The sequence below is a fragment of the Emydura macquarii genome, unplaced genomic scaffold (assembly GCF_026122565.2).
Source record: "Emydura macquarii macquarii isolate MOO-44397 ecotype Brisbane River unplaced genomic scaffold, CSIRO-AGI_Emac_v2 contig_3470, whole genome shotgun sequence".
NCBI lineage: Eukaryota > Metazoa > Chordata > Testudines > Chelidae > Emydura > Emydura macquarii.
In genome coordinates, this window is record NW_027133607.1 from 8,994,227 (window position 1) to 9,003,950 (window position 9,724).

Below are 9,724 nucleotides of genomic sequence, written 5' to 3' on the forward strand. Positions count from 1 at the left end.
CGCCCAGGGTGGTGGTAAATTTTAGCAGATTACTGGGCAGGGGCTGGAGTTGGTTCTGTTTTGTATTGCTAAGAGGAACCCGTACATACTGAACCCAGCCTTCGCTGCTGCTGACTCCACTGGCAGAAGGGTGACACACAAAATAAACTAAAAGCAGAGATTGTAAAATTTATCGCAACTTTTAAGATTTAAAAAAAAAAACAATTCCCACATACAGAAAGAAGCAGCAAAGAATCTGTCGGGCTCTCCGCGGACACAAAATCAAGCAAACAAGGCCATAAGTGGGTTTTCAGTAATCTCAGAGGAGCGCTTTGAGGATTAACTAGCTAATGTGTGCAGAGCACCTTAGAAAGATGAAAAGCAGTAGGTTTAAACACGAAAGGCAGTCTCATTAATTATCACCATCATCATCAAGCTACTGAGACGCTTCCTGCTACTGCCTTTCAAAATGACCATCTGAAAAAAAATGGGAAACAGACTCCACTGACATGGAAATAGGTTTGGCAGAAGTTGTTGGGGGTTTTAAAATGTAATTTTGACAGATATTGATGTTTATTTTTAAGCTTTTTTTAATTTTTATCATTTTAAATTTTCACATTAGTGCAGTATTCCAGGTTGTAAGCATTTTTTATTGTCATCGATTTAAATTTTCACAGTTTGGGGACGATCTGACAATAATTATTCAATGACAGTAATGTTGAGATTCAAATATTTAAGGCATTATTCTGTTAAAACACAAACTGTCAACATCGTATGCAAAATATACGCAGTAAATATTCTTAAATTCTAGTAAGTTCTTAAGCAGCATTTTTCTTACTTGGCCCCTCTCTCGATTTGTGCATATGGTGAAATCGCCGTTTATTGATAAAAATCTAATCCTCAGAAGCCTACATGTAAAGAATAATTTCCATTTACCCCGTTCACTGCTGCACTTTATCTTGGCAAACTCTCTGGTTATACATTCGGATTTCACTTCGCACACATTCAACCACCACCCAGCTAACTTTTCTAGGTGACCATTCTTCAGGCTTTCTACTCCATCTTAATTATTTACTCAAATACACGTTTGGAGACAGAGTTTTTATTTTACTAAATCTATATGATGGCAAAGGCCATATCTCCTGGCTACATACCAACGTGACCTCAGGGACTCACGTCACTCCGTGTTCCAGCCACTAAGGCACCAGTTGGCATTGGGTACACTGATTTACCACCCAATATAAGCAAGAGAGGAATCTTTGCTGTAGACGGTTTGTGGCGTTATGACAGGTTCATAAAGCCCTACCCTGGGGAACACCTGGTATTATGTGTGAGTTTTGGGCTGGGTGCATCACAGAAGAAAGGAAAGCTGGGTTATTGGCTATCCATGGAAGTCCATCTCTGGATTATCCCAAAAGAAGACCCAACCCCAGTTCCAGATGCAAGGAATAAGGAGCATTCAGATCGACTCACTGGATGAGCACTTTTGACAGCGGCTCAAATCTTTCCCAGGCAAAGTTCAACACTCCCCACCATTCAAGGCAGCACAGGCACCGTCCGGCAGGCCCATCGATAGAGATGCAAGTGAGAGGAAGCAACCCCCACCCCTTTCCCTGCGAGAGGACCTGACGGGGGTTTTTAATGTGATCCAACATCGAATGAACTTGGAGAGAGACTTACAGGCCGGTCAGGGGAGGAGTTGCATTAGACAAGGAAGGTGGACACCACTTCACAAGTAACGTCACTGTATCCACGCACGGCCAGTTACTGTGCTATAACTGCCTTCACCGGGAGTTTTAAGGTTTGTTGTATTACACATTTCACTTCCCAACCTAAACTGCAGCACAGTTAGGTCGCGCTCATTCCACCCCAGAAGTGGATGCATTTCCGTGAAGGGTGACGTAGACCCTCTATGCTGCGCATGGTTTGTAAAGCCCTTTGGAACGAGAGGCACTCGATAAATATGAGCTGATATTATTAAATATACATACCTCCGACTGAACCTGTCCTATTCTGCAAGTGATTTTATACCCAATGGACGCCTACTTTAATAGCTAAGTAGAATGGATGTGCAGCAAAAACCTCCTTCTCCCCTCCATTTTTTTCACGTTTCTTTACCTGATAATTCAGCAGCGTAGGCGTCAGCATCCCCGTACTCAAACTCCACGCTGGGGCAGTCCACGGAGCCCTGTGGGGGAGAGAAACCAAGGGGTTTGTCTCACACATCCAGCAGAAATGGAACAGTAAGAGTTGATACACACGCTAAACTGGGCAGCCCGGTGAAGAACGGTCAGGACCTAACGAGGCATCTCGCTTTGCTGCATGTTTTATTTATAGCTTCAGAATATTCTGCTTCAAATAAAGAGAGCTTGCGGAGACAAGCCATTTCCATCAGGACCATGCAGTAGCTGTTGGGTTGTCAGGAAAAATCCAGGCCGCCCGGGTGAGGGGCTGGGAGAACATTGGGAGGGAGCCAGCGATCTCTTGAGACAAATTTCCAGCAACGTTTCCATTAAGTTTATCAGGAGCATGTCAAATTAAACTAGGGTCTTCAAATCAGGGAACAGTTACCTAAGCACACACGAGCCTCATTACTGACACAGTTCTACAGAGCCGGGTGGAAGGACCCGCCCACGGTTTAAAATACAGGGTCAATTGGGAACAGCTATTTTTAGCACTCTGCCAAAGCCATGTTTGGACACCTCTGCAATGTGATAATAGGAAACAGAAGGCAAGGCTTCCACAGTGCGACAGGCAGGTAGCGTGGGCCCCCACCCTGTCTCAGAGCCTGGCTCTTACAAAAGGGACCCTTTTAAATGTATTATTTCTGGTCTGATGATGTTCTGACCTATGTTACGACCTATGTTACAAATGCAAAGGCAGGTGGTTCCCAAGTGGAAAGCTCTGGTACGGTGAAGTGAAATGACTGCTTCTGCCTCCCCACCGAAGATGAAAACCAAGTCCTCATACCCACACGGGAATCCCCAAATACAAATGGAAAATCCCTTCCTGGGATGTTTTCCTGAACTGGGTGCCTGAGTAATCTCAGCAATAGACTGCTCACAGAGTAAAGTACTACTTTAGGTGAGTAAGGGTGACAGAATCAGGCACTGAAGTTTTGTGAGGTTTTTTTGTTTTTTTAAATTGTCTCACATCAATTCCTAAAGCTGTATAATGAAATGTCATCTGGATAACAGAAGTACCTGATAATAGTCACTAACAATCTCACTTTTTCTCCTGCAATTTCCCCCCACTTTTAGGAAACATGACATTATCTTTCTTTGTTTCCACTAGCTACGTTCCAATAGAATTATACAGGCAGCTCTCGCATTTCCTGGGAGTCTCTGTTTAGTCGTCCAAAGTGTAGCACTAGAGTCAACCCATCTCTGTTTTTTTCAGCCATGTAACAATGTCCTGTGGCTATATTTTGACCTATATGGAGTACAATTCTTTGGCTACACGCGTGTCGCTAGCCTATGGAAAACGTGCGACCTGGAATTAGTTATTGGGGCACGAACCTTTTGTAAAGGATTATCACGAAGAAGAAAACAAACACAAGCAATGTCTCTATGGAGAGAGAGATAACGTGGGAGAACTACAGGTACCACAAATAACTGAAAAGAAGGGCATTTAGAACCTGAAAACTATTATTTGATACTGGGTGTAGGTTAAAAAAAATAAAATTCCACCATTCAAAGCTAAAATCCTGCGAGTGCGAGCGGGTGCCAAAAGTAATAGTTTGCATCATCAATATTCATAATCATGAATGACCGATAACGATCTGCGGAGATCGCCAGAACGGGCCTAATGCAACACATCAGCAACAGGACACAGTGACTTCAGTGAGCTTTTGTTGAGGTCCGAAATGATCCACCACAAAACGTTGTGAAGTTTTCCAAAATTTTTGTTTTCCCTCCAAATTTGCAAACCACTGCCAATGACCAGGCACGTTAGGTCCTTTCCAGATACCCGTAACCCACAGAAAAACTTCTCAATAAGGCCCAGGGAACAATTCTTGGTCCCTAGACGGAGTCATTTTAGAGTTATCATGAGACAAACCTGAAAACCAGCTGTAGTCTACAAGCATTGTAGTATTAAAACTGTCCACCCATTGCCAAATTTCACAGAAGATGGACCCCTGAGTGAGAATCAGCACGTAAAGCTCCAGAACGATGAGTTTCTTTTTGAAGAAACTGGGGATGAAAAACGTATAACTGGGAGCAAATTTCAATCATGATAATCACCGCTCCGTTCCACTGCCCAGTAATGCCCATCAGTGGAGGGGAAGGCAGGCAGATAACATCATTCAGTGGGTAGACAAGGGTCAAATGACAGCAGCTGAAAGTCCCAAAAAGTCTGCAAAAGACATAAGGATTTCCACAGGGAGTGAAAATTCACGGGACCAAAGATCATATAAGGTGGCCTATTGCAGAGGAAAAAACAGAGTTGGGAATTAGGTACTTCTGGACCCTAATCCTGGCCCTGCCACCAATGTAATGTGCAGTTTCAAGCATCTCACCTTCTGTCTCAACGTCCCCTACCGGTAAAATGGGATAACACCCATCCCCTTTCAACTGCATCGAAAAGACTGGGGAATGTCTGTATGCTTAGAGCATTAAGTAAGTGTTACGCATTGTTGCATTCTGCCTTGGATCCATGAGAAACAAGCACATGTGAAAGCTCAATGACAGATCTTGATCAGCCACAGCTCATGAACTACCAGGGCTATGCATGAAGGCACTTGATACCTTTGGGAGCCTGGACCTCTGGCTTTCTAATGGCAAGGCAGCTCCTTACATTCACCTCATTCTGATTACTACCCACTTACTACATTTTCCTGTTTGAATACAAGCATGATTTTAGCAGACCGTTTTAAGAACTGTCGGAGGTATAAGCCAATGCTTTTTAGCACTTACACCATGAACCCCTGCTTTCAAACGGTGGTTAGCTATTCATCTCCAATCCCAGCCGTTTACAAGATATCAGCCAAATTCGGTCCTGCCTCGAGCAGGAGAAATGCCACTGAAGTCTATGGATTTGCCTCTGATATATCACCAGAAGGCTGAAATTTGGCCAACGGCCTGTTTCAATCAGACTGGATGCAAACTCTGGTGATAGCGGGAGGGGAGAAGGCTGACTGACATGATTTTAAGACCCCACCTGTCTGTACTAGAAAGCTGACACTGACCAGTGTAGACACCCTCAGGACCGGTCAACATCATCAAGCGCTTGTTCTGGATCGAAAAGAAAACAAGTCAAGCCCTGCAAGAGGTATATTCCGGATGTGGCTGGGATAAATGGCCAGTTTTGCCATCAGCTCCTGCAGAATGACAGCGGCCATGGGACTCTGTCTCGAAGGTCACAAAGCAGGTCAGGAGCTGAGCTGTCTCAACTGCCCATCCCCAGCTGGGTCAGACCCTCACTTCAAGCGCTGACTTTTAGTCTCACGCCTTCAGAGAGCCTTGATTGCCCAAAGCGGAGTCAGCAATCGATGCTTTGGCCAAACACATGGCACAGACAAAGTAAGTTCTGAGCGCTAAAGCCTCAGAGGAATTCAGTTAAGCACTGGCGCCTGCAAACATTAATCCACCCGGGGAAGGAGGGCTGTGATGTGCAGAGCTACAAAGAAAAGAACGCCGCACCTCTGACCAGAACATGGATTTACTGATTCGGTGTATTGAGGCCAGAACTCAATAGCAGCAGTTTCCAAATCCCAGGCAGTGAATAACTGATTTCTCGTGCTGCAGGAAATCAGCCGATTTCTGCAAATCAGGGATTTCAGTCTCCCTATGTACAAGGTTGGGCAATTCACCAAGCACCTTCCAGGAACTCTGGGACGCTACGGAGCTGGGTGCTTACAAGAAAACCCCAAAGCCGACAAGATGCCATGCATATTCTTCCGAAGCCTCAAGTGCAAGCCAGGGCTCGAGGCGGCCCCACCTGATCATTGTTCCCATGAGCCTGACACATCTTTACATCCCGAGAAGGATCATTAAACAGCAGGCGTCAGCAACGGGGAAGCTGGGCCCGTCTCTGTCTGTCTCTAAGGCACCCACCACCCTGGGCACCAGCTCCTCCGCGTGTCCCTGGGATACGGAGCCTCCAGGAGACATTTCACCAGCCTCGCTCAGCGCAGGAGTGTCGGAGCCGCTCCGGGCTTGGAGCTGGGGGCTCGGGGCTGGTTCCCCAGGGAGGGGAAGGTCTGACAAGTCCCCTTTTACCCGAGGCTCCCCGCAAAATGCCACCGCCCCGGCCCGGCCCGCTCCCTGCCCGCGCTGGGAATCTCCCCGTGCGAACAACCTGCTGGCAGCGCCCAGAACCCGGCCCGGCTGCGGAGCAGCTGCAGGCAGAAGCTGGCCACGGCCCGCGCCGAAGGGGGGGACCCTGCGGGGTGCCCAGCCCAGCCCCGCCCTTCGGCCCCAGCTGCTGCCGTACGTCCCAGCTCGCTCGGTCCGTCCGTCTGTCTGTCTGCCGCGGCAGCGAAGGGAGCGGGCCGGAGGGGCGGGGGTGTAAACTGAGCCGGGAGCCGGAGCGGGGCCCGATCCCCGGCCACTGCTGTGCGCCCAGGGCGCACCGCCCGCCCCGGCCCGGCCCGGCCCGGCCAGGTAGGGTCCGCACCCCCGGGGCGCCCCGGCCCCGGCCCCGGCCCCCGGCTCACCTCCGACTCCTTGCGCTGGCTCCTGAAGGGCTCCCGCCCCTTGGCCGGGGGCTGCAGCAGCGGCCGCCCCTTGCCGGGCGCCCCGTCCCCGGGCACGGCGCTGCCGGCGGCGCCCGCCTCCTCCATGCAACCCGGCCGGCCGCGCTCCGCCGCCTGCCCCGAGCCGACCCACCCAGCACGTGCGGGCTGGACCCACAGCGCCCCGCCCAGCCCGGGGGCTCGCCACGCCCCCACAAGCCCATTGGCTCACTGCCCCAGGGAGGCCACACCCCCAGGGGCTGATTGGCCGCCTGAGTGGCTGCTGGGGGGTGGGTGGGACACCGTGGGAACATGTGGGTTGGAGCTGGGAAGGGGTCAGGGGCTGGCTGAGCCACCGGCCCCCCAGGGGAAGGGGGCAGCTGCTGAGAGCCAGGGGAGGGTAGAGGAGGAGGGGCCGGTGGCCCCAGGGGGCAGGGGAGAGGCTGCTGCCCCAGCTGGAGGGGGTGAAATGCTGCTAGCCCTGGGGAGCTGCTGGCTCCAGGAGCAGGGAAAGGAGCCTCAGGCAGCAGGAGGGATGGGGGCAGGGGGGGGAATGTCAGGGGCAGGATTCTGTCAAGGGGCGCACGGGAAAGCGCACACACAGCTGAACCCAAGCACCGCCTCCCCAGTCTCTTTTGTTGCCACCCCACTTCTCTGAGCTGGTCCCTGGGCACTTTAGAGACAGGAGGGGCTGGGCTGTTTCCTGCTCTCAGCTGCCTGCAGCGTGGCAGTGAAAAGCCAGGTCATCACCCCGGGGCAGAGAAGTGGATGAGCAGAAATTTTAATCCAGCTGAGGGAGGTGACCCTGCCCCCCTCCCGGCCTTACCCTCTCAACACTGGGCGCCCCACACCTCAGCTGTTAAATTCTAACACCTCAGAAAGTGAATCGGCCTCCATTTATCTACCTGTCCTGCCGTCCACCCCAGCGTGGAGGTATCCTTGACTCTGATGGAGACTTTCCCTAGGTCTGAGCGCACACCCTAGATTTTTAAGGCCAGAAGGCGTCACCAGATCCTCCAATAACCTGCATAGCACCAGCCATTAAATTCCCCCGTCACCGAGCTACTGAGCCCAGCCCCCACCTTTGACTAAAGCACCTTCCAGAAGGGCAGCCCAGCTTGAGTTGAAGACACTCAGAGAGAGATCGAGAACCCACCCCTTCCATAATCACCCCTCCCCCTGGTCAAGTTTATGCCATATTTCTGTCTGAAGTTGTCTGGTTTCAGCTCCCAGCCCACGGTTCTTGCTCTGCCTGTCTCAGATAGAATACAATCCATGGAGTACTTGCTATTTTCGTCCCGTGACCGGACTTGTACACTGGAATCACATCAGCGCTCCCTCTTTTTGCTATGCTAAATGGCTCGAGCTCTTTAAGATTCTCACTTGACAGCATTTTCTCCAACTCTCAAATCATTTGTGTGGCTCTTATCTGCCCCCTCTCCAGTTTTTCAACATCCTTTAAAAAACGTTTATAGACCCCAGGGTTGCATTACCACATTTTGGCACAGCATGGCCCTAGGAGCTCATGTTCAGTTCCTTGTCCATTGTGACCCCTAAACCTTTCCAGAGTCACTGCTTTCCCAGAGCCAGCCCTCCCATTCTGGAGGGTGGCCTACATTCCTTGTTCCAAGATGCATAACTTTGCATTTGCAACTATTAAAATGCATTTTGCTCTGTCTGAACGCCTGTCCTCATTTACCACCCTGCCAATCTTTGTGTCAGCCGCAAATCTTACAGCAGCGATTTTATATTTGCTTTCAGCTCATTGCTGAAAACACGGAGTAGCACCAGGCCTAGTAGCGATCCCTACAAAACCCCGCCAGCACCACCCCCATGTAATGACTCCCCCGTCACACCTACATTTTGAGATGGGGTGGTTAGCCTGTTCTTATTCCAGATAACGTGTGCTCGAACGCAAGTGTGTGGTGCCAATGTTTTAATCAGAATGGCATGTGATACTAAGTCCCACACCTTACAAAAGTCTTTGTATATTACATCTACGCCGTGACTGTTATCAACCCGACTTGTAATCGCAAAGCATTAAAGCAGGTTTCTTTGACAAGACCTATTTTCCCAAACCCTGCATTGATTGGCATTAATGATAGTCCTACTCTTTAATTCTTTATGAATAGACTCCTGTGTTGGCTTTTCCATTATTTTGCTCAGCATAGATGTCTGGCTAATCAGCCCACAGGGAGCAGGGCCATCGCGGGTGCCCTTTTGAATACTGACACAGCATTAGCCCTCACCCTTCCCGGCGGCTGGAATTTCCCTGGCATTCCAAAACGTATTAAAAATGACCACCACCAGGCGAGAGCTCGCCAACTCTTTTGGGTGCAAGTTATCCGGGTCTGCTGATTTAAAGACGTTTATTGCCAGTAGCTGTTGTCTAACATCCACTCGTGGACTGAAAAGTACATCATCCTCATATGAGCTGAGTACAGGGCCCTGCTCCTTTCCCCCTACAGAACAGCACCAGTTATTGAAGAAATATAAAACAGAAATATAATATTTACTGAAGTCATGGAGTGGCTCTGTGCCTCAGTTTCCCCATCTGTAAAAGGAAAGGACACTTCCCTCACCGGCATGCAAAGCACTCTGAGCACCGTGGATGGAGAGTTCTGCAGAAGGGAGAGCACTCTCTTACAGACCCCCTCCGGGGCGGAGGAATGCGTACATTGAGGGCATGTCACATTCTACACCTGAGTTCCACTCGCTGTAATTATCCCTGACAATTTATAACAGTTCTGGCTATTGGGGAGACGTGTTCCCAGACTCAGAGCAGGAGCATCTGGCCCTCCCCTGTGCATTGGCAGCAACGAAGGCAGCCCCGAGAGCCGACAGATCATTTCCACTAGCTGTTGGCCGGGGCGTGGCTGGCCCGCCGCTGGTCCCACAGTCTGCCATACAGAACCGCCTCCGGTGACCGCACTGGGGCTCTGCCCAGAGCCACGTTGGTCAGTGTCTCGAAACGCACCTGCAAATTCCTCCTCCTGTTACCAGGGGCAGAGGCTGCCGTGATAGCACTACAGTCCTTATCCGAATCAGCTGTGTGAAAAGAAACCCACA

At 50.1% G+C, this 9,724-nt stretch overlaps 1 protein-coding gene across 2 annotated transcripts in view; it reads right to left on the minus strand.

Annotated features, from left to right (window-relative positions):
- Nucleotides 1-6,794, minus strand: part of STRIP2 (striatin interacting protein 2) — a 57,304-nt gene extending 50,510 nt beyond the window's left edge. For both annotated transcript variants that reach the window (XM_067535004.1, XM_067535003.1), the window contains exons 1-2: nucleotides 6,638-6,794; nucleotides 2,098-2,167 (exon numbers count right to left, since the gene is read on the minus strand). In XM_067535004.1, the coding sequence (XP_067391105.1) occupies nucleotides 2,098-2,167; nucleotides 6,638-6,763 (196 nt within the window). In that variant the 5' untranslated portion in view covers nucleotides 6,764-6,794. The remainder of the gene's footprint in view (nucleotides 1-2,097; nucleotides 2,168-6,637) is intronic.
- Nucleotides 6,795-9,724: the final 2,930 nt, after the last annotated feature.